This window comes from Syngnathus typhle, linkage group LG11, assembly GCF_033458585.1.
Source record: "Syngnathus typhle isolate RoL2023-S1 ecotype Sweden linkage group LG11, RoL_Styp_1.0, whole genome shotgun sequence".
NCBI lineage: Eukaryota > Metazoa > Chordata > Actinopteri > Syngnathiformes > Syngnathidae > Syngnathus > Syngnathus typhle.
In genome coordinates this window covers 12,135,368-12,160,642 of record NC_083748.1, presented here as the reverse complement: position 1 = coordinate 12,160,642, position 25,275 = coordinate 12,135,368, and the positions used below count along the sequence as shown (strand labels likewise).

The 25,275-nt window shown below is 47.1% G+C and overlaps 1 protein-coding gene across 5 annotated transcripts in view; it reads left to right on the top strand.

Annotated features, from left to right (window-relative positions):
• Window positions 1-24,701, top strand: part of arhgef10la (Rho guanine nucleotide exchange factor (GEF) 10-like a) — a 57,848-nt gene extending 33,147 nt beyond the window's left edge. For all 5 annotated transcript variants that reach the window (XM_061291506.1, XM_061291503.1, XM_061291505.1 and 2 more), the window contains 8 exons: window positions 5,073-5,194; window positions 11,606-11,692; window positions 15,618-15,835; window positions 16,157-16,314; window positions 18,175-18,317; window positions 20,727-20,898; window positions 22,715-22,837; window positions 23,017-24,701. In XM_061291506.1, coding sequence (XP_061147490.1) covers window positions 5,073-5,194; window positions 11,606-11,692; window positions 15,618-15,835; window positions 16,157-16,314; window positions 18,175-18,317; window positions 20,727-20,898; window positions 22,715-22,837; window positions 23,017-23,567 — 1,574 coding nt within the window. In that variant the 3' untranslated portion in view covers window positions 23,568-24,701. The remainder of the gene's footprint in view (window positions 1-5,072; window positions 5,195-11,605; window positions 11,693-15,617; window positions 15,836-16,156; window positions 16,315-18,174; window positions 18,318-20,726; window positions 20,899-22,714; window positions 22,838-23,016) is intronic.
• The last annotated feature ends 574 nt before the right edge of the window (window positions 24,702-25,275 follow it).

Here is a 25,275-nt window from a genome sequence, read left to right as displayed (position 1 = left end):
TTTTTCGTATGATGCAACCTACTTATGATATAAAATGCTCCAAATAACAATAATCAGGCAGGATTTAATGCCTACCCCAAAATAAAAGATTTGAATTGCCATGAGATGGTGACATTGAAATGGAATTGAAAAGCCTTCACTTTGTTCCTTGACACCAAGATGCAACAAAATGGTGGCAAAGTAACACCCCCCCCCCCCCTGCCTCCGATGCACAATGCCAACCTCGGGCGGCAGCCACAGGCTCTTGACTCATTGCAGCACATCTGCAAGCTCTCCGGTGGAGCGCTCGGGCGAATCGCGGCCCCCCCCGCTCCCCGCGGCTCCCACCTCTTTATCAGGCCAGCAGCAGGCGGCTCGACGGGGGCGCTGGTGTCAGCACAGCGTGTGGCTACGGGGGATAGTTGGAGACAAAATGATGCCAGAATCGTGTCAAAATAACTGCATAGTCACGGCAAAATCCTTTCAGGTAGCCGTGGATACAAACTTTCCGGGCACCACTTAAGCAATCAAGGGAATGAAAAAGTTGTAGTGTTGCAAAAAACAAATTCATATTTCGCTGGGGGAAAAAAAAGTTTGTCTTATGAGAATACTGACTTATGTCCAAAGTACTTTTCATCACAGATGTATTTTTCCAGGCTAAAAACGTCGTAATCTTCTGAGAATAAAGTTGCCATTTCATGCTATTAATTGTCCACCCGTTTTCTGAACCGCTGAGCAAACCCGGCCGGGTACGCTGTCGACCTCAGAAGCGTGCCAGACAAACGTGCTAACCGCCAGTCAAGCGTGCCGCCCTTGTGGTCAGGAAATAAAAGGCAGATGCCTTTCATAAAATGACAACCAAATGAGTTTTTATATTGCTCCAGCAGCTGCTTTTAAACTTCAATGTCACTCAGTAAGGAAAGGCAGGCAGGTTCATTTGCTAAGCGCCATTCACACACCTGGTAAATATGTTGCAAACAAATTCCAATTACCGTAATTTCCGGACTATAAGTCGCACCGGAGTATAAGTCGCACCAGCCATAAAATGCCCCAAAAAAGTGAAAAAAAACATATATATGTATGTAAGTCGCTCCTGAGTATAAGTCGCCCCCGGCACCCAAACTATGAAAAAAAACGTGACTTATAGTCCGAAAATTACGGTAAAAGCAAGAGTCAACGAAAAGATGTAAAATCGAGCGAACTAAGGAGTTAATTGTATAGCGCGACTCATGACTCCAATCATGTGCTCTTTAGCCAGCCATATGCTCCCAAGTCATTATCACGAGGTCAAACTGTCACATACTGTGGAAGATCTTTCACACATAAGTAGATTCATCGAACCCAATGATGAAAAGTATATTTTCCCCAACAGCGTCTCAAAGAGGTTTCAAGTATCCAGGAAATGACAAGAAGCCCTCTTGAACGCCAATCAGCGGCGCTTTGGTCATCTCGCCGTTAATTGTATCACGCCCACACGTTGCCTTCCCATTTAAGCAAGTGTAATTACAATCAGGGAGTGGTTGATTCAATTTCACGGCTGGTGTGCCGTCACAGCGCTTTCCTCGCCATCGTCGCTTGTTCGACAATCTGCTTTTTGTTTAGTTTTTTTACCAGCGCCGCAATTGATCCTCAAATCTTTGTGGGTGACTTTCATCCATCACGGATTTGAACGGCAGAAAGTTGCCTCAAGAAACTGTGGTCAAAGGTTACATCAGCGCTGCGGGCCATTAAGAGCAGATTGCCGCACCCCCTGCGGCAGGCTTCTGGCTAAATTGTCATTTAACGACATTAGCCGCCATCCGAACGTCGTGACTGTTTAATTATGAAATGTTACAACCTGTCGTCTTGGTTAATTTTCTTAACTCTTTCAAATGAAGACAAAACATTCGATGGCAAAAACAAAATGGTGTCAAGAACAACAACAACAAAAAATAGGACGCTCGCTTCTTATTTGGATGAATTTGAGGACGTATTCTATTCGTATTCAAGTACTGCATATCACTCAATTCAATGATCAAATGCGAATAATGTTACAGTGACTTTTTTTGGTTTCCCAAACCAAACCGGTGTGCCTTTAAGTGCAGCTTTTTGATGGTGGTATAAACTGACGTGACGGCGTTAACGCACTTCACCACCGCTGTTTGCCAGGGCTCTTTATGAACTAGCCTGAGGCGTTGCCTAATTAACGGGCTTTGCCACTTGCGTAATTAATGGCTTCCCCGCCGAGCTGGGGTCTAGGTCTCGGCGGTGAGGCTGAGGCATTATGGGAGGGGAAACAAGAGACGGGGGCTGTTGGGATGATTGAGACATGCAATCAGCCTCGCTGTGGGGAACGGAGGGGTCGGAGGGAGGGGGGCTCGCCCGCGGCTGCCTGCTTTTATAGACCGCCATATTGCATAACCAAGCACCCTCCAAATGAGTTGTATCTAGAATCCTCCATAGCAAAGCTTGAAAAGATCTGATATGATCACAACAGATGAATCTCAAGGGAAATTGTTACAGAAGTAATAATTTTTCTCTATTTTTAAGAAGAAAAACCTTTTTGGAGAGAATATAGTCCCAAGGTGACCTTTCCAGACTGAAAGGTGTCATATATTGAGAATACAGTCGTATTTTTGAAATGTACTATTTTCTTCCCTTGGTAAACTTTAATATCACATAAGATTACGAGTTGATCTTGGAAAAATACGACTTTCCATATCCTGGCAAAATAGAGTAGATGCCGTCGCTATGTGGGCAGATTTGGAGTGTTGTTGCCAAGAGCAGCGGAGCTAATATTGCCACATCAAGCTCGACCCCAAAAGACGAGTGTTGTAGTCAAAGCCAAATTGCCGCGAGTGCTAAGTGTGAATATCTATGCAAATGGGCTTTGTGCATTTTTGGCTTTCCTTTTCATTTTTTACCCTCAAAATATTTCAGTTTTTTTTCTAATTGTGGTGTCACATTTAAAAGTTTTTAAAATATGGATTTGTTCCGCAACATATTTTGTGATACATTTTTCAAGTTTGTTTTTAAAGTATGTTCAGATTGCCAGGTTACCATAGCGACTGTGCGAGTTCAAACATCGGCACCTCGCATTTAACGCTCATCTGTCCTCTTTTGTTGAGTTGAAGCATATCTGCTCGATGAATCGACTCATTTCTCAACTTTTTTTTTCCCGTCCTTCCGAGCATTAAAGGCGGCAGAACAAAAGAGGCTTTCAGCGGCCGTGCGCTTGAAGGATGTTTGCACAGCCTTGAAATTAAGCCTTGTCAAACGGCTGCGATTATCTTACGCGTGCGGCCTCCCCATTTGTACCCCCCCCATCCATCTCGCCGTGCTCAAACGTGGCAACTGTTTATGATGAGTAAGCATTATCAAAGATCTAATTAACAGATCCCGCACTCGCATTGATCCGTGCTGAAATATCAATTGCACTGGTCTATTTAATTAGTCCATATCTTTGGCCTTTGTGTCATGGGGGCGGTGTCGAAGCGAAGCAGGGAGGGGGGCTAACGGAAAAATTCTGCTGTGCAAATGAATCTTTATCAGCAAAAGGTTCCAATTGGAGGTGCGCTTACCATCATTAATATTCAGACTTTTCCACCACGTCCACTTACTTAGGTCTCACATAAGTCTCCGTGGACCAAGACTTCTTCTTTTTCATCTTCTTCTTCCAATCGGCGCTGTAATTTTAATATTTATAAGTCGCACCTTAGTATAAGTCACAAGACAAAAATTCCGACTTATAGTCTGCCAAATATGGTGGTACATTCAATTACAACCTGTATTGCACAGCGTATAATGGAAATTCCGTGGCTCACGTGTGTGTGTGTGTCTATGCACACGCATGTGCGAGCATAACCTTGACTTTGACAACTTTTGCAGACAAATTCCACATTAAGTTAATTGGGGGCATTTTGTTCAATTAAGGCCAAAGTATGTGCGTGTGTCCCCCCAATTAAGAAAATGCTGATTTTCGAGTAAGTGTCCAAAGGTTAGTCGTGTGTCCTTGGCTGGGCTCTTCTTTCTATAAAATATTAATATAAATAACATTAAATAATGCATCCATTGAATTCTAATTAGATGGCAGACATGCTGATTGGTTGTTATGGCTCCGAAGGCACGCGAGGTCACGCAAGCGTCCGGTAATTACCACCAGGCAGCTGACATTAAGGCCGTCTTTATGGCAAATCTATGCTCATCACAACGATGTGTGCGTGCGTGCAATCTTTTTGGTGCTTTTCTTTCATTATTTTTCCTCCCTTGAACGTATTTGACCCTTTTTGTCTTGAAAAAGTTACATCACAGTTGAAAAGCACCAAGGTGGCCTTTCTTCGGTTAAAAAAACCAAAACAAGAACAGCAAATCTTCCATGCACAACGTCGACAGGACACCTGCCGTTGCGTGTGGGCTCGTTAATGTTGTTTACTGTTATTCATCATCATTACCGGGTTGGGAAGATGGAAGGTCAAGGCTAATTTGTGTTCGCTGCCGCCCGCCGCCGCCGCCTTCCTCTCGTCTTGTGAGTTGCGGCTGGCTTCACGACACCGCGGATGCTCCAAAGCTGTCTTTTCATACCAAAACTCATGGATGAGAGGAGAACCAGCTCCTATAGTACGCTGAGGGAGGAAAGATGACTTGACTGATCTCCACCTGAAGCTTGACTTATAAAGTCTCAGTGGGCCCATCCTGAAAAAGTCAGACCCAAACAATACGAAGCACGAAATAAAGTGGAACGTGCCAAAACGGTATAAATGAAAGGAAACACCATTGCAGTCGACAGCAAGTGACAAAATGGCCGCCTCTTGAGATGGTGGCTTTTGACTGTTAAATTCTTATTCCACAAACAAAACATGAATCCGAACATTGGCTTTCTACAGAACATTTGATGACGAAGCATATTTTCAGGCTGACTTCCCCTTTAACACGGGGATGTTCCTCCAAATTGCTTTCGCAGTTGCTAATCCGTCTGATCTTAACAAGTGTCCATTCTGTAATTTATGTGAAAATACAGTAACCAGTTCAGAGGGGAAAGAATTTCCAAGTGGCTCTGGCATCCTTTGATTTTGAAGCACTCCCACTTTAAATTTGGTCTTCTTTGCATTTTTCAGGCGAGGAAAATTCTCCCGGCTGGCTGTATGGCGAGCACGAGGACAAGACGACAACACCCTTTTGGTGTCCGCTTCTGGCTTGCCACATGCCCGTTTTTGCTACCAAGTCCACCGAGAGGAAGGTACGTCAAATAACCCCCACTATTCAATGTTTTGTACAATTTGACAAAATCTCTATGTATAGAATGCACAAGATTGAACTAGTTGAAGTCTGACTCCAGTCTAGTCATGTGACTTGAGTCCAGCACTCGTAATGCACGCTGTCAGGAGGCATAGATCAGACAAGACCACAGGCCCAGTTGTGGGAGTGCTTCTGTAAATTCGTCAAAATGCTTTGTAATGACTTTGTGGGGCCCTGAAAAGTGATATTTCAGAGCACGTTGTCCAGCCGTCTAATGCGGTTATGCCGGAAGTCGGCGGCTGATAGCGGATGAGGCCAGGCAGGTGGTCGAATGACTCCAGCTAGCTGAGAAGAATGTTCTAAAGTGATCACACAATTATCTTTATGGCTGCGGGACATCCGAGCGTAAATCAATGTCTCGTCATTCCATTAAGAGCTCTACGCCGCCCGTCTGCTGCTCGGCTCACCGCAGAGCGGGAGGCCAAGGTTAGATGAGGTAGGTGAGGCATCATTCCGAACCTCCCAGACGTATATTCCCACCAAGGTGCGTTCCACCTGACTGCAAGCAGCGGCGATGAGCCAATTAATATGTTTCTAGCGGGGTTCCGACATTTTGTCGTCTGCAAGCATAAGTACGGGAATTTTGCTGAAGTGAAAAATTCTTTTAGTTTCTCGCAAGTGTACTACGTAATTCTTAATATTTAGAAATTGGAGGTTCAAATAATTTGACAAATGTTTAATATAAAGTCAAAGTCGAGAGTATGATAAGAAGCCATGGTTCCGTGTGTGAACAGACTCACGTGAGTGCAGCTGCAAGGTTGCATAATATGCACGTCAACATGGCGAACGGGAGGAGGGGGGGGCGTGTGCCAGCAAGTTAGCGGCAGTATTACTTACCGATTTTTGACTAAAGAGAAGCCGGCATTAAATGGAGTGACTCTAAGCCCTTCATGCAGAGGAAACGCTGATTAGGGGCTTAACTCAGCAGCAGCAGAAGCACTGACCCCCCCCCCCCCCCCCCCCCCTTCCTCTCCCTTCCCGCCACCCGTCCCACCTCGTCTCCATCTTTGTGTGTGCTTCTTCACCTTTGGGACGCACCCACCTCTTCACCCCGCATCCAGCGCCTCCTGGCAGGCAAACTCGCATAAGAAGACAAAGGAGAACATTTGAGATTAAAAGGCCAAAGTGGCCCCAAATCTTTTCCAAAGAAGCCAAGGCACAAAAAAATGCGCGACCCACAACGGGAAGCAGAGCGGCTGACCGGGCCGACTTGTTTGCCAGCGCAGATAAACCTTATCACAGCGGTGCTGAGTGGGACCCGAGCAGACGGACTCCCCGTTTATCTTTTTCATTTTCCCCCTCCCTCGCTCGCAAACTTTCTTACACTGCGTCGGCGTTATCGGCGCTAATAGAGCCGGCGCACGCTGATTGTTTTTTAGTCCACGTTGGCTTTCTCTGCACTCGCTGCCATTTTGAGTGATGAAGACATCTTTGGCAGACGAGTCCGGAGGGACCGAGGTGGTTGGGGCTTCGGTTCCTTCAAAGAACATAACTGCGGCATGGACTGCACTAGCAAGAGTGCCGCATGCACTCCAACATTCATTTTGAGCATTCTGACTCACAGGTGGTAAACACTACCGTGGACTAGTAAACCAAATAAAGTGCGAAAAAGCTCCACAAAGGCAACAATTTGTCCGCTCAGCAAAATCGTCAACCCATCCAAGAGGTTTTATTTCTTTTGCTGTCGCTTTTTGATTCCACCAGTTTGAAGAAATGTCTGCTTTTACTGGAGGAAGCTGCTAGTTTCAAATTCCTTGGCGGAGAGCCTCCTCCTCTGCCTTGGAAACTCTTCAAAGATTTCAGCCATCCAAAGCTGTACAAGCAGTGCAGGCTCATGTTCTCCCCACACGCTCCCGCCCGACTCAGTTTATGAGGCATTAGGCGAGGACGGGCCCGCCATGACGGCGTTGCTCTAATACCTCGGGGTGCGGGAGGGTGTGCGTGTGAGGGGGGGTTCATCATGTACGCTTTCAAGTGCTCAATGACAAACCGGTTTGGGCTGCATCAGGATTAGGAAGCTGCTGGCCCGCTTCTTCTTCCTCCTCCTCCTTCCTCATCTTTAATACGCCGCACTCTAGCTCATGTCCCCCTTGTTTATCATTCACCATTTCCATTTTCAATTGGCAATCAAACTGATTGATTTTTCTTGTTATTTTTTTTAATCTATTTTATTCCATGCCAATTTTGGCTATTAATTGCCCGGGCCAGTCCCAATCCACTGTGATTAGGTAGGCTCAACTTTCTAGTAAATAAGCACGAGTGTACCTGAATACAACACGATGTTCATCTATTTTGGGCAATTTGTAAATAATTAGATACATTGTTTTTTCTGTCAAAATAGCTTCTTCTGATTTTTTTGGGGGGTGGGGGGCAATGTATGTACTGTTAACATATTCGAAGTACAAAGTCAAAGTTTTACTTGAAAACCAGATTTTCATGACCGACATGAAACCTACAGGTGTGTTGAAATAAAAAAGCGTCAATAAAGATCCCAAGAAGCTCCACTGCCATCATCATGCAAATATTGTCACGTCATCTCAGCCCGCTGCGCAACTCAATCTTTAATTAATTCACTAAACAGCTGGAGCAGGGATGAAGAATTGGATTTGGGATTTTTAATTTGCGACTGGGATGGCAGCTCTAATGATCACCCCCACCCCCTTTTGTAATTTCTCGCTTTAACTGCAAACTGGAATCATGTCAACGTTCTCCGCCCTAAAATGAACCCCCTCTATTCTGGGATGGAGGTTGTAAATAGCCAAAACCCACCAATAGTCCCCCCACACCCCCCAAAAAAAGTTTTTTAATTGCATGTAGAGTGCAGAGGACTTCATCATTTGCCGTGGCATTTAGCGTGCCCATTACACTGGATCAGAGACTCTTTTAGCCGCGCCTCCGAGAGTTAGTAGACTCCCCGTCTAAATAAATTGCCACCTCGAGGGGAGGGCAGGGGGGCCATGTAAATGGTCTAAAGATGATGATTTGCCCCCTAATTAGGCAACAATGTGGAACGAGGCCTTCAAGGAAGTCTTGAGTCTGAGAGCTTCATTGTAGGCTATTTTCATCTTTTGTAAGATGGATTCATCATTGTGCCGCAGAGAGCCGAGAGCTGTAGGCAGGCACAAAACAGAGACAATCATCTGTGTACGATGGGCCCACTTGTACAATAGGTCTGAACTTGTTTTCAGAAAAATGGGAATCTCCGAATGTGCATAGCGACAGCGTGGCAAATTTTGCACCACATTTACTGGCAATAGAAATGGCCTCGTTGGCATCTCCAGTGACATTAGCACGCTTTTCAGCCCGTCTCGGTGCTGACAGCCGCCCCCATCGGGCTTCCTTCTCGAGCAGGTGGCGGTGGTGTCTGCGCCCCAAATGACCAAATCACAAACGTCAACCTTGCTGCTGGCCGCCCCGCTGCGTGAGCTTCATTAGGGAGCATCACGTATCGGTCATACCGTAATGAGCAAACAACAATTTGCCGGCCCAGCGTGACGACTGTCAGCTGTGTGTGCATTTGCTGTCTGTGAGGCGAACGGATTATACAAAAAAAAAAAAAAAAGGCAACAAAACGCATCGGTATGCTCCAGTGGAACTTCTAATGCGACCACCGAGTTGCCGCTCATTAGCGGGCCATGAGGTGTGCCATGCTAAATGATAAAATTGGACTTAATTGCTCCCACAATGCTTTTGTAATTACCACAAAAGTTGTCACGCTATGCCAGCAACACGTGCAGTGTGAAGGAAGGACCCGTTGCCGACCGTGCATCGTTCACAATTGAAGAAATGACATTTTCCTTTCATTGTCTACTCTCTGCACATTATAAACATATTTGTTGCATTCTTGAGGAGCTTAATGTGGCCCCAATTCCTTTGTCATGTCACTGGCGAATGTTGCGCTCGCCATTTGTGGAACGTACCATGCTTTGAATGCAAGTATTTTGCGTGCCAGCCATGCCTCTTGCATGTAGCCCCAAGGTGGCGGCGGCGGCGGCGGCACCATTGGGGAAGGCGAGGGTGCCAACACCGGTCAATTGCCATTTGTTAAAACAGTGGAAATGTTCTGTTAGTGCACGTTAGGGCCTGGAAAGAATCTTGTTGGAATGTTGAATGGATATTCTGGCTCGTAGTAATGAATCTAATCATAGACATTCATCTCCCTGAGAAGCTCCTCTGCAAAGCACCTGTCTCCAGCATATGGGCCGACGCCCTCCCAGGGTAACGGGCAGGGCAAAACCGTGGGCTCTCGGCTCATTGGCACGTGCGGGGCTGCCCTCTCGTCACATTGACAAATAATTACCTGCCTGCTTCAGCCCCCTTTTTGTACGTTCTGGCGTGCCCATTGCCAGGTGGGATTGCTTTTTGCTTCAAACACAGGTCAATAAATGAGACGATTAGCTTCCTAAAAGCTTGGGTGCGATTGTTTTTAAAACGGTAAACAAAGTTCCCTCGTTTTTTTTTGTGGGCAAAAGATGGCACCAAATAAATATTTGGTGACAGAAATCAGCTTGCAGTTCAAATGAGCAAGGTAGCACACCTGACCTTTGAGTAGCAGCAGTGGTGCTGTAGGGCAACCCCAAATTTGGTCCTCGAGCACAAAACTTGAACTTTTTGTTACGTTTCCTCTCATGTTCCCCTCCATCCATCAAGTCATTGCCTTGTAATGACAGATTAAAAAGTCCAGTCACACGATTCTCAGCACACATACGCCGGGGACTACTAACATAACAAAGCAATTTGAGCTTTGGAAAATTATTTGCCATTCTCACCTGGCTGATAAAACTCCAGTGGAAGGCGTTGGTCCGGTTCCCAGCAGTGTCGCTCTCGTGCCCCCAACCTCCATACGGTCCACTGCTATGGCTGGTAATTAATCAACGAAAGAAAAAAAAACGTCCTTTCTTGTGATGTGCTGCAGTACTAGCATAAGGGGAGAGGTTGAAAAAGTTTTCCGGAGGGAGGAGGAAAGTCCACTTGTGTTTAATGATGGAGACAGGCAGTCATGATGTGCTGCCGGTTGGGAGGGGCGGGGCTGTTGTTGGACGTAATGGATGGAGAAAACAGCAGCCGTTGACCTTTTTTGTTTACAAACATACCCTGGGGAAGAGAAAAGGGGGCGGACCCTGTTTGCCGGGGACAATAAATCACCTGTGATTGATGCTGACCGGTGACAGCGAAAGGCGGACACCTCCCAATCCCCCCGCTCGTCCGCCGATTAGCCGGCCGCACTGCTTGTTGCATGGCCCACGTTTGACAGTCACACTTGAAAATCACAAGAATCAGCCCAGTGCAGATAGTTTTTTCATAGCTTTTCAATAGAAGGTCAAGATTCGCCGCCGACTCTTGGCTTGTTAGGGCGATTGTTTACAGGGATTCCCCGGTATTTGCCATGTAAGCAGCCAAGCCCGGCAGCAAAACGGGAAAATCTCTGCGGGGGTCGCTGTACTGCAAATGATGTGTTGGTGCTCATCTATCGATGCCAGCGACATGAGTGACCGGCCGAACAATTGCATGCTCTCCCACTAGATGGCAGAAGGCGCGTTTTGAAAAAAATTCGTACATTTTTTACGACTCCTCGTTTGCTTCTTTGGCACCGATGCTTGCATCAGTGTGTGTTTGTGTGTCCTAAGCTCAGAGGAGGTCAGGGGAAAAAAAGTTTCCTTTAAACGTTCTCCAAATTAAGAGCCCGTGTTGCATTTGCTTGTCCTGCCTCGTTTGTGACAACAAAATGAATGCTGCTGATTGGATATGTCGCAGGAGATTGAGATAAAGCCTGGTTAGAGCTACTCTTTCAGCTCTAAGCCAATCATCGGCAAGGATACAGATCGTTGGTCTCCTACCGGCCAATAGTGTGCTGTAAAGTCATATGGGCAGACAAAGCCTCGCGCTAGAAAAAGTGACGCTAGAAAAAGCCGCGATGCACCGAATATATCCACAATATTTGTTTTCATAAAAACCCGCCATGTACTGAGGCCATGATAAACGAACTGCAAAGTCGCGAGTTCTGTCGACTTTTAAAGCGGAATCGAGATATCGCCCCCTACTGTCTTGTACTCTTGTGATCGTGTGACCCGCTGCCAGTTTTGATGTCACTTCCACGTGTGGTTGCCCTCCAACGAGGCTGGAGTGTCATCAGTCACTCCCAGAATAACAAAGTCCTTAGCAAAGGCCCATCTGAAGCTTTGAACCAAATCGAATTTGCGGAAAGTGTCAGAACCCGGCGCCAATGTGCGTGTCGCTTTGATAAAATGCAGCGAGACAGCTTGGAAACAAGAAGGAAGGAGGAAAAAATAAGGGGGAAAAAACAGTGGTGAAGTGATGTATGAGAAATCAATATTGATTTTGTCTCCTGTAGCTTGAAGCTGCCATCCACAATCCTGCTCACTGTGCAGTGTTGGGCTTCTCAGCAGCCAGCACATCCTTACCTCAAGGCTTCCTCTGGGTGAGTAACGCGCACACACGCGGACACACGCGCGGGCACCCCGTATACACTCCACAACAGTACCAAGAATCAATGAGAAGATCAAGGAATCCACTTTCGACTGTTTTCCATAATCGTTTCCACTTTAACCCTACCGCCATTACTTTTGAAACGATTCTCTATGTTCTTCTCATTTGCATTCACCTTCGAAGACTAGAACTCCAAAGGTAGTGCCAAGGTGCCTTGACTTAAGGATGACACGTATCAATTTCTACCAAAACGGGCCATCGCTCACCCTGCTGGAACAGATTACCGTAATTTTCGGACTATAAATCGCGTTTTTTTTTTCATAGTTTGGGTGGGGGGGCGACTTATACTCAGGAGCGATTTATATACATATATATGTTTTTTTTTCACTTTTTGGGGCATTTTATGGCTGGTGCGACTTATACTCCGGTGCGACCTATAGTCCGAGAATTACGGTAATGGCATCTGCATTCATTGAAATGCGAGAACAAGATGTTTGGTGTGCTCACGTAACATTGCAAGGGCGCGAGTCAAAATGCAAGCCCAAATACAAAGAGCAGGCAGATGTTGCTAGGAAACTGAGTTGGGATAACATGAATGAAAGTTGGAGCTAGCGTATGTGCTGCGGAGTCTTTTTCCAAGCGCATGCCGGCCCACATCACAACGCGGGCCGACTTGTGGGAGTTGAGCTGCAGCTGCCTGGAAAGAAGAAGAAAGGCTAACAAAGGGAAAGAAGGAGATAATGCAGTATTTATTTTTGGAATGCTTATGGTGGGCAGCTGATCAGGTAATCCTCTCTTGGCCCAGGAAGTGGCAAAAGCTGGCGTAGGCAGGCCATGAGCAAACAGTGTCCTCACTTTGATAGCTTATGTGCCATCATTCAAAACATTGATACCATTTTTACAAGGATAAAGACACACACGCTCACGTCAAGTTACCCCGTGAACAAAATAACTCAAATATAATTTGAAACTTAGAAAAATGGACGGAAAATATTTGAAATGGGTATGGAAATATAAGACAAGAATAACCACAATCGACAGAATTTTATCATGTCCCTAAAAAATGGCCAGCCGGGTTTTGGCAGGTCCTGAACCTCTCCCGGCCTGAAAGAAAAGCGCAATGTGTCCTCACACTTCCCAGCCGCGTGATTTCCCTAAACAGGCGTTATTTTCCCGGGCCATCTCTAACCAGGCCACTTTGGGGACGTGCTGACTCTCACGCGTGTCGCCTTGACACTCAATATCTCCAAAGGCTCGCTCCCGCCGGCCGGCAAAAGAAAATCAAAGAACAATATGAACGAAGCCCTGAACGTCCAATCGGGAGCTTCTTCCATCTCGGCTCTGCTGGGAGTTGCTGCCTCATCTGGCTTGGCTTGTCGAGGACGATTTGCAGATCGATCAATATTGACGTTTACTCAACTATACTTTTTAGCTATTTGCTGAAAAACGTCCCTTTTTGTGCTTCAATGGAGTTTGATCGGGTTTGTTCGTGGAAAGTATCTTAACTTACTGTCAATACAAAGAATACCAATGTGTTTTTTTTTTTCCTTCATGTCCATGTCGATGCTGAGTCCTCTAGGACCTAGACCTAGAGTCTAGGTCACAGGTTGAACGGAGGCAACCGGACTTTTGTAGTCTGTTTCGCGGGAAAATGGCGCGAGCAATCATGCTGTTGGGCTAATGAGTTGCTACACGGCACCCTTCTCTTTGTAATTTGCCAAGCTAATAGACTCGCTGAAGCAGCTGTTAATGGCCACAACGCTTTTCCTAATGCCACTTCCCTTTGTGACTAGCGAAGCACGCGGCTTGCAGGCAGCCCGCGGCCTTAAACACAGCCGCCACTCTTTAGCCCCCGCCATCTCACCGTGCAACGGAGGCATCGGAACACATAACCAAGGCGGTTGGCCTTGCTTTTTTTTTTTTTATGGCTTCTCATTGGCTAAAAGTGCCATACGTCAGTTTGTGATCAACGTGGCTTAAGTGGCATTGTGTGCGTGTGTGTGCCAGAATATTTGCTACTCCCGGAGGAGCTCAACATGGTGGCAATGATATTTTTTTTGTACATAATGTTTTAAAAAGAAACTTCTCGATTTGGTTATATCACGAATTGTACTATTGTCGTGATTTATATTTTTCCATAATATGATGCAGCATGCTCTTTTTAATCTTTTTTTAAGAAGTAGCAGTGCAAACTTGTAACAATCATTCAAATGCATCACAAGTAACCCTCGCATATTTTCAGCTTTTGCAAAGTCTCCTTTTCTTCTTTGATTGTTGGAAAGCTCACCAATGGCCTCTCAGGATGAAACCTTTTTGAGTCTGCGCCCCAATCCCCTGCGAGTCGTGCATATTTTCTCCCTCAGTATCGTTTTATTTTCTGTGTGTGTTGATTGAGCGCCGACGAGGCCAAAAAGCTTCAGACGACGACTGGTGACCCTCGTCTCCGGCTCTCTCATGCGCCTCCGTCGCCCGCCCTGCTCTCCAAAGCAATCTAATTAAAGCTGGCAAAGCATCTGGGAAGCGCCTCCCTCCCCCTCGAGCGGCGAGCGGGACGGGCTCCAGATCATGACTCCACATCGCTAGTTTCCCTAAACGAGTGGCGAGCGCTTTGCCAGGAACGTGGCGCCGGCTGTCACGAGGAGGGGGAAACGTGAGCGTGTGAATTTGCGAGGCGGGCGAGCAGGCAGAAGGAGCGTGTAGGTGGAGAGGCGCTACTTGAAACCATCTTTTTCTTGAGCCCCTCGCGGCCAGATAAGTCCTCGCTATCTTCTTCCCGGCCTGTTCAACAGAGCATTATTTGTTCTGGCTCATCCTCCAGGGCCCACGGGATCTCTCCTGTCCACATCCGGCACGCTGATACAAATCAAACAAATGATTGCATGCAAATAAGGGTGAGTGTGCAAGAGAGGGGCTAAAGACTATATTTAGCTCCTGTCGCCATGGCGTGATGTGATTTAGGCGGGGGAACAAATCTTGGCTTTTCCCCCGTCGAGAAGGGCTCATTCGCGTTTCCGTGCGAGACGAAAGATTCCTAAATGCGATACGGACGTCGTCACGTGGACTTCCAGGTGCCAAGAGATGGCGCAGTTTGCGTCAGTGGCCTCGAAATCTCTCAGCATTTGAGAATACTGCGGAAAAATGGCAGAAATCCAACAGCCCTTTTACAATGCACGTGCAAGAGCCCCTCCCTCACGGTTTACAGTTTTGATTAATATGACCGCGCAACCTTGATCTAACACCATCTTGACCATCAAACTTCCAAATGTCAGCAGAAGTTGTGCAAAAAAAAAAAAAAACTCCAGCAATCAATTCTTTCTTGACCTTACAATCTTGCTAAGCAACACCGATCCTTTTTCAGAGCTCACTCGAGCTTTTTCTCCCACGGTGAAAAAGACGGCTTTGTGAATGTATTCAGTGATCACGTGTTTACTATTCAACGTGAGCAGCCGGCAGCTCTAAATGACAAACTCAAAATTGATTTGCAGGTATTTTTGCTTTCTTTAAACTGCTGACTGGTGAAGGCCGTCCAATCAAACACAAAGCGTTCCCACCAAAGCAGCAAAATACCTTTTGAAAATTGACTGCTAACATTCTAAGAGTAATTTTATTTTTTTTCCTCCTGGATTATTTCTGATGTTTTTTTTAAGGTGATACCGATTCTGCTTACTGATATATTGACCGATAAACAGTGGATATACGTTGTGCTTGAACACTCTTATTTGAACATTATTGAATAACACTGTCAACATAAGTAATAATAATAACTAACTCTTGATTTTCATGCCACCACTCACAGATTTCATCTTCACTTCAATTTTTGTGAGGGTGTTGCGGTCCACATGGAACAACTTCTTTTCCTTTTTCCTGGACTGTCTCAAAATTAGATCATTTTCAAGCAGGCTCTTTTCTCCCTGCAGGTGGCCTCCGGTGGGGAGGAAGCCTCTCAGGGTCAGATTGAGATATTCTCCCTCAACCGGCCCGTGCCGAGGGCCGTCAGGAGTCTGCAAGTGGGCGCCGCCGTCCGTTGTCTGGAATACGTGCCGGAAGCATCTCCCGCTGAGGAGGCGGAGGTCACGGCTCACAAAGTCCCGTCAGGGAACGGCGCCAGCATCTGTGTCGGATTAGATGATGGACGGTGAGATGACAAATTCATGCGGACTTATTGCCATTGTTGTTTAATTATGCTAAATCTATTTTTATACGATTAATCGGCGGAGTGATCGGAAGAATACGTTAAATATTCAATAGCTGCAGCCCTAAACACGATTAAGCTTATTGTTTTATTTTCTCGCTTTTGGAAGTTGATTGCACGCCCCTGCTGTATATTCAATTACGGAGGCTAGCAATCGTAAAGGTGTCGCGCAATGCAGTTCCGCTTTCGTCCTGTTGGTAGAGGCGATGCACCTTACACGACTACCTTTGATTTCTCACTCCACTTGACTTTGTCGCTCTCCAGAATCCTGGTGTACGGCAGTGCGGACACTGCAGCTCAGTGCCTCTTGAGCCTCAGCACCCCTCGGGGCTGCCCGGTGCTGTGCCTGAAACACTCGCCTTGCTTCCTGTTTGCGGGCCTGCGTGACGGCACCTTGATGGTTTACGGCAGGAGAAACAGCGGTAAGCTTTCCTCGGTAATGAATTGAACGCGGTCGATCGGCTCGACACTTACTATGCATAGTGTCTACATTGCCCAATAGGAATGAACAAAAGGTTGCCACTGGTCTAGGATATTTTTAATGCAAGCGCTCCTCTCGCTAGTTCTTCAGGATAGCTGCCATCTGGCACAAAACATATAAAACTACACTACGATAATTGATGCACAGTCCAAAAAAAAAAACCTCAACGGCCCCATCGATCGATCATATAATTAACATCATAATTCCTCTCGCTACTTTTGCCAGATAGCTGTCATCTGGGACAATAGAAATCAACTACTGGAAGTAACCTGTGATAGCTTCCATCGTGGAAATTAACCAAGGAATTTCATCACATATTTTTTTTTTTTTTTTAGAATCTGCCGCTCGTATGTTACCTGCCAAAAATGAGGCTCGTCTGACTAAATCAGCGGCAGAGCACCTTTCCCTTTGCATTGTTTTTGTCAGTGCAAAAACAGCAGCATGCGCCAAACATGTCAGGTGCAGTAAGGCGTACCGTTCCGGCCTCCCGGCAGCAACATCTCCTCCATACCTGGAAATGCGATATCGTGGCAAACAGGCCCCCGCTGCACCCCCGGCAAAAACAAGGATGATTAATTACATGGAGGATGGGATGTTTGTAGTTTTGCTTATCAAAAGGCAAGACGCAAGACTCGGGAGACGCCTCTGTTAAAGACTCGTGGCCGACTGGAGGGCTTTGCGCAATCAGATCTATACATTATTTTTTTTTTCCCACAAGTGGGCAAAATGACCTTTAAATCGTGCCCCACAATTAGCCCGCCATAGTGAAACGGCAAACTTAAAATTGAACACCGCAGCTATTTTGAAACGTGGACGAGGCTCGCTCGCCGATGCGCCACATTGCCGGGGTTCCGCTTCTCTGAGTGGATTATTTTTTTTCCCCTCACTAAAGGTGGCAAAAATGACCTTTTCATCACGCCAAGCAATTAACCTGCTTGAGTCAAAAGGCATTGTAATGCAACGAAAGACAGAAATAAACAACTCCAAATGTTAATTAAATGTCCGGTTGCGGCCCGCTCTCTAATTTGACTTCATTGATGAGCTGCATCGGAAACGCTTATGTAATTCAATTTATCATCAGGCGCCTCGGTGGCAGCAGCTAAAGCGTGCCTCGTGATTAATCCTCAAAGCAGGGAAAGGTCCACTTTCTTCGCTTGAGGCCAAGCGAAACGCCAGAGAGGTGGCGACCAAGACGGGGATCAAAGTGAAAGCGCTCTCACATACTTGATTCCACAAAATTAAAAGGGCAGCGCGTCATTGCTTAACAAAACTCGCTTCAGCATGAAATCACCGGAGACTGGCTAGCAGATATGATGCTCGTTAACTTGCTAACTTGTATCCATTACATACGCAGATGAAATTTAAAAAGCGATACTAATGAATGCAACATGAAGCTGAAATGATCCACAGTCTCCCTTTATATGATTGGATCGTTGCCAAACGGGAATTAGTTCGACTTGATGTTTTTTTTTTTTTTTTGGTACACACTGATTTCTTTGTCTTGCTTATTCACAGAGCCAAAGTTCAAATTCAGCTACCGTAATTTTCGGACTATAAGTCGCTCCTGAGTATAAGTCTCCCCCCCACCCAAACTATGAAAAAAAACGCGACTTATAGTCCGAAAATTACGGTATTTGATTTTGGCGCAACTCATTTATTAGCATATTTTGCGCCACAAGAAGCTGCCGAAAGCTTTGCTAATAGGAAAGTAGTAATGCGTCTGTCAGGGCGGGGCAACCAGTGTCACACAATGGATTGTGCCCCATCATGTCATGTTTATGATTTGCATATTATTTTCCAGATGATCTCTGGGATCCCGATTCCGGGAGAAGTGTGAACTTGGGTTCAGATCCGGTGCGGACCCTCTTGGTGCTGGACGATTCGGTGTGGGCGAGCTGCGGCAACTCCGTCACGGTGGTTGACATTGGCAGCCTCCACACTCGGGTAATCAAAGCACTTTTTCATCTCATTGCTCTGGTCAGTTTTTCTGTGATATTCTAAACGTACAGGCTTGAATCGGTGGAGTGTCCTATAAATTCAGTTTTAGAACGTCTCATGAGCTCCAAACTGTATTTAACGAGGGGGAAAAAAAAGGAGGTGATATTATAGGAAACATGAAGGAGGCTTGATCAAGTATGGAGATGCCCAGTCGGAAGCTCCAAGAACCTCGGGATAAGCTGAGTGAATTGTGCGTCACTTCCCGTTGAGTGAAATCACGCTCTGCACTTTGCAAAAGAGGACTAGCCTTGGCGCTAGATTTTCTCCAAAAGACAATATTTTCTCAGGCCAGTGACTGCCGTACAAACACGCACCCTCACGGAGGTCTTTGGCTACTCTGCGGTGAGAAAACGCTAACAAAGCAGAACATCCGCCGCCGCTCCGCCTCTGATCAATAGTGACTGCCACACCTCGTTCCTTCCTCTTCCCATTACTTGACTCATCCCTAGCGGAGGACACCTTGTCAGCCGCCGTGACCGAGAACTAATGAGCTGTTCAGAGCCGTTGTCGCGTCTGCGGTCGCGGCGTTTAGAGGTGCCGCCTCTGACGGATGGCGGGAGCGGGACATGTGGCCGCCGTCAACCTTGACTGACCACCTCGTCTGCGCAAAGCTCGCGGCCGTATTACTTCACATTGGACACGCTCCGCAAAAGCCATCTCACCGGTAGGGACATTTCGGTGGAGGCAAACTGCTGCCATTCACACAGCTTCTGTTGCCAGGCAACGGAGAAAAGCCATAAGCTTTTTGTCTGTCTTACAAACGGGTTCACTCGAAATGCTGAATGCGTTTCGGGTGGCGGCTGTGTGCTGTAACTTATCGCACGCTTGAAGTTGCTGATGAGCTTTGACCGAGATAGGAGGGTAGCAATTTGGGCGACACAAATAAGTCCAATTAGGGCCTAACCTTGCAAATTGCCAAAAGAAACCTAAAATGGCCGCTTCAGAACACAATTCGCTGCTGTCTTTTTGGCGCATGGGCTCTTGAGACACCTTTTTTTGCGGGTGCCTACTACTTTTCATAATGCCACCTGAAAATGGCTTCCGGAAGGGGGGGGGGGGGGGGGGGGGTTGGTTTCATTTAAAAAAAATCCCTCTGACAACCGCAAATGGGAGTGTGAAATATTCGGTTGACAGCAAAATGACGGCTTCCTGTGTCTTTACCAATGGCTTGCAATGGCTCCGTGCGGGAGTGACCGTCAGTCGTTTTCTTCATCTCCAAGGGTCTGGTTGAGCGATCGTCTCCACGGCGCACTTCTAGTTTTTTTTTTTGACGAGCCTCAGCACGAGTCGAGCCGAGCTGAGCCGCCGCCTACTGCCGAATAGCCAATTAGAAGAGAAAACACATCAAAGCTGGCGTTTGAAACAAAGAAGCGCCCGCCGGCAAGGGCGCCCAAACAGGTGCTAATCCCTGTCGACGCGGCACGCACGTGATGTCGGCGTTCTCATCTCGCCTCGCTCCTTTTCACCCCCTTAATTGCGCACTGACAGCCATGCGGCCGCCGAGATGACACCCCACAGCGGGCCTCGTCACGCCGCCGACCGCGAGGGCTGCTTGTGTTGCCGCGATAAGGATAATTGCGTTTGTTTTTGAGCTGCTCATTAAACACCGGCACCCCGAGACTGTACGCCGGAGGAGCTAAGATGGGAAAAGGAAGCAAAAACATGCCGTCGGCGGCGGATGTGCGCTAAACGGCAGAATGGAAAGGCAAACTTCAGTCGCAGGCTCACTGTTCGTGTCATCATGATCGTGGACAGAAAACCTGGAATAGACCGATTTATTATATGCACTTCTCAAAAAGAAGCCATGCCAGAAAAGGTCCGGCGTTTTGCCCCAAAAGTCATTTGTAGCCATGTCCATCAACAGCAGGGCTCGAGAAGGAACAGAAAGTTTCAGATTTTGCTTTGAAGAAGACGACATGCTTATGTTAAGGGAGTTCCAAAAGTCCTTCAAAGACAAACTTTGCCTCGAGATTTTTGCCTCGGGAGCGAGTTGACAACATGAAGTTTAGAGTCAATAGCCATCACAAGTAGAAGACACGGCAAATCGACCACTTTGGTTGGAAGACACACTTATTTTCGGGTTTTTTTCTTCCAAGAATTTAGCCCTGGGAACTATTTTCATCAAGCAACATGAAATTCTGTGGCCATTTATCTTACTGTGAGTAGACCCACACAAAAGAAGAAAGACATCTCAAGAGGCACTTTGCTTTGAAAGGGCCATTTCAGAGTTGATCGGGGCATTTTCAAGTGCCCTGTGCTTCTTGCTTCTCGGAACCCTTCTTTGGGATTGCTACCGACACACATGGGTGAAGCTGTACTTGTTTCTTTCTCAAACAGTACTTCTGTGTGCTACAGAAAGTGGAGGTTCATCCCGACCCGATGGTTAGCGTGGCACACGTGGCGCGGGCCGGCGGCGGCGTGTGGATGGCGTTCTCCGAGGGCTCGTCCATCCGTCTCTTTCACACCGAAACCTTGGAGCTGCTGCAGGAGATGAACATCTCCACGCGCTCCGCGTTGCTCAGCACCAGTAAGTAGATGCGTCCGTTCACCTTCGCTCATGACTCCTCTCGTCTTGAAAGATACTCTCTTATATGAGGAGACAAAAGCACTCATTCAATTAGGATCATTTCTCCTGCAATATCAACAGATGCCCTTAAAAGCTCTAAAATTGGAAAGAAAATCCATCATCCATGGCTCTTCTCATGTTCGTGGAAGATTTGAGGAACGGATCTGTTGCTTGAACCAATTCGATTTCAAATTGGCCTGACAAGAACGTCACCATTTTTCGTGCGATGGGCAACCTCAACTAGCAAAACACGTCTGTAGTAACGCAATACGTTTCCGAATTAACATTTTGCGTACGTATGGTGGATTTTATTTCAATGTTTTGGTCATGTAGGCTAAATATTGATTTGAATTTGATGGCACAACTACTGAGGGTCCAGGTAGCAAAAGCCCCCCTTTTCTTATTCTCATCTCGTTCAAGTCGCCCCTTTTGCTCCTACACGTGGGGGAGCGACATGAATAAATAAGCAGCCGGGACACGGCGCAGCCGCGGGGGGTGAAAGCCGGGGGATTAATATGAATGAAAGAGTCACCGGGGAGACGAAACAGCACCTCCCATGCAAGGGCTTCCTCGGGGGCGTCGGTGCAAACACCTGCCGAAACGCATCCACGCCTCCCGTGCGCCGCTGCTTATATCTCCAAACACGCGCCTCCTTTGAGTTAATGCGATGCTCCGTGTTTGTCCTACTTTTTTCCCATCGGCTCGTTTCATCTCATCCGCCGGGCCGTAAATCCTCTCGGCAACCCCAGTCCCGCTCGCCCTCCCGCTCCCAGCCTTTCTTTGGCTGCGGTCCATTTAAGATGCCACACGTAACCCGCCGCGTGCCTTCTCTGGTCCTCGGCCATGAAATATTTATGGCAAAGTTTGCCCGTTGTTGCGGAGAGAAGTGGCGAATAGCAACAACAGCAAACTTGAAGTCGGCTAATGACAATTGTCTATGTGCCGAGATTACATATTCGGCACGGCAAATATTCAATCCCTTTGCACTCTTAGCAATTTTCCAAATATTTCTTAGAGCGCAGAGAATATTTTTAAGTCACATTTGAACATTCACCGTCTTATTAATGGAGGACTCTGTCGCATTGCCCCTGATGAACCTTCTGCCTCTTCCTTCCACTTTATTTCTTTGCACGACAGGGAGACTCCGCTAGCTTGACAAACAAGTCATTTGCAGGAAAAGCGATGTTGTGAGCGAGCCGCTAAAAATGTTCCCAAATGTAAAGTGTCATCCGAGCCTCGCCGGGGTTCAATTACAGGCATTACGCCCGACGTCGCTATCGATAGCTAATCACGCCCCGATGGGAGCCGACGGGAGGCAGTGCTGAAAATAAAACGTGTAGCAACTATGTTTTTCAGCCCTTTGTTAGCTGCCTGAAAGCGTGCGGATAATAATAGAGTTAGAGTACGCTATTATCTTGTTGAGCAGCAGAACACACGCAGACATCAGACAAACGCTCATGCGATGATGCAGTTGCCGCTTGAGCCCGGAACCGACGCAAACCTTTTCATTGTCGATTGGAGAGCTTCGAGTACTTTGAATAAATTGAATCTGGTGCATACTGTTGTGTAAAATGCCTTGGCTGTTTCAAACATTTGATGATGTCATTTCAAATGCTTGGCCTCAGCTTTGCTGTCCATGCTATTGCAAAACAATCCCTTTGTTTGTATTTGGATCCGTTTTGTAGAAATAATCATTTATTGCGGATGAATCCGGTTTGAATCACAAGGACACAGCGGTTTGGTTTTCATCTTTGCTTTCCTGCTTTTGATGTTCCAGGTCAGGAGAACATGCGAGTCACCAGCCTCCTCATCTGTCAAGGACTCTTGTGGGTCGGCACCGCCCGAGGCCTCATCGTCACCTTGCCCGTTCCCAAACTGGAGGGAATACCAAAAATAACAGGTCATTGCCAATCTATTGCTTCACAAGAAGAGGCCGATCCCAAGATGACATGTTGTAACACATTATTGTCCAGCTAACAGGGTATTTCCAAAACACTCGTTGCCATAATACAGCGACGGGGCGTTTTTTCCAATAACAAGCAGTACGCCTCCTCATTCCAATGCGTTGCCGTCCTCCAGGAAAGGGCAGGATCTCGCTGAACGCTCACTGCGGGCCGGTGGACTTCCTGGCGGCTGTCAGCGGCACCTTGTCCCCGGACCTCCTGAAGAGGGACTCGGTGGAGGACGGGCCTGACTCGGCGTGCGGTGGCGAGGATCCCAGCGACACCTCCTCCCAGGAATCTCTGCAGCGCCCAGACGAGGGCCGGCCGCGAGGCGGTGGTCGCGGCCGCGGCGTCCTGTTGCAATACAAGCTGCGCTCCACCTCGGGGCTGCCCGGACGCCCGCTCACGGCCGCTGCCGACGAGGCCTCCGACTCCTCCCTGGAGTCCTTGGAGCACAGCGTGGAGGACGGCTCCATCTACGAGCTCAGTGACGACCCCGAGACGTGGGTGCGCGGGCGCCCCTCGGAGAAGGACGCCAGGGCCAAAGACAGGGTGGTGTCGGCCGCCGTGGTCTCCGGGGGACGGGGGTTCCGCAGGCTGCGGGAGGGGGCGCCCGCCGGGCCCCGGACAGCCGGGGACTCCTCAGAGAACGTCCTTCTGGTGTGGCAACTGCCGTTGACTGTCTAACTTAGAACTACAACACACTTAACCTCCGGCGCTCTCACATAGATGAATGGCATGCGATGAACACAAGGGAAGCACTTGCGCTCACTTTTTAGCATTTGCCAGTCCGCGGATAGTCAAATTGTCCCAGATTTGTCCCATAATAATAGCCAGTCCTACCGAAACAGGTCAAATGCTCACAAACTGTCATGAAGGTTGTTGTGATCTCAAGGGAAGCATGTTTTGTTGTGATCTCAAGGGAAGCACGTTTTGTACATATCCGACTGCACACATTGCAGAATTGTCTGGCTCTGTTTGACCGTTGACGAGCGGCTTGGAATCTGCATGAGCGCCACCTGCAGGACAGGAGTAGAACAATGCCAAGCGCTTTCCACGACACTTTTGTTCTTCTCAAGCCTTTGTGACGCATTTTGAAAACGGTTTGTTAGCACGTTAGCGTCGCATCATTGGCGGCTCTTCTCATCATGGGATATGCCCGCCTCGTGATCGCAGCTGCTTGCACAAGCGAGTCAATGACCACTAAACAAAGGAGCTTAATTGTGTTGCACATTTTTACTTTTTTTTTTAACATTTGTGTCCACTATTTTTTAGGAGCATGTACCACTTGTTCGCCAGTGTCAAACTAATGAAAGTTATTTATATGAAGGTGGAGTTGGGGGGAGATGAATGAGGATGCTGCCGTAAAAAAAAGAAAGTCACCATGGTTCAAAATTGAAGGTGTATCGGGAGACTATTTTTGTCTCAAAAGTTATCCCCCCCAAAATAAGATTCCTCTAAAAAATGTACTTTTTATATCAAAGTACTGCCTATGTTTTCTTTTCATTTCTTGTATAAATGTGATGCATCTGAAAACAAATTTTCTTTCTCCAAAAATGTTTTTTTATCCTCCCGAAAGTGTGACGTTTGTCGTAACAACGGATTCTATGTTTTCAAACGTCAATGTTCTGCAGTGTATCGTCTGGTTTACTCGAGCAGTGGTCCCTAACCTTTTTGGCACCACGGACCGGATTACCATCAGACATTAATTTGACGGACCAGTGTTTGATGAAGTCACAATTTTTGCGAAGAAAACTTCTAAAATCGATTCTAGAAAATCAGAATCAAATGTCGAAAGCATCGATAAATCAAGTAATCCCAGATTGACGTTTTGACAACATAACATGACTAATGTTATTTTTATTATTATTTATTCTTTCTTGTGCGGCCTGGTTGAGGTCCACTATTCTATAGTTCATTATTTGTAACCATTTCATCATCACTTCATCAGGAAACTAAAATGCTGGTAAAGGAGACGTCACGGCCGGGTAATCGCACCACCAGAAGCCAAATCCGGGTTTTGCTACAAGGCGACGAACAGCGAAGGTTACCCCGCTCTGCATCTCCGCCTCCAGTCTTGACTTAACCTTGGCGCCGCGCGAGGCTTGCCACCATATCCTTTCATCATCCAGCTATCGGCGGGAATCGTTCCGCTGAGAAGCCGACGCAAAGCTGCCTCGCCGGCTGTCATCTAAATGGAAATGCGTGTGCCGAGCGTCTGGACGCACCTTTGGCGACACGCCCTCGTGGCGAGCAAAGAGCTCTTTTGTCTTTTGCGTGTTTTCGACTCCTGCAGATGAAAATATGCATGATCGCCCAACAAACACGGACTGCCACCATTGAACCATGCGCTTATGTCGGCATATGCCTAGCAAGTATTTTGACCTGTGTTGTT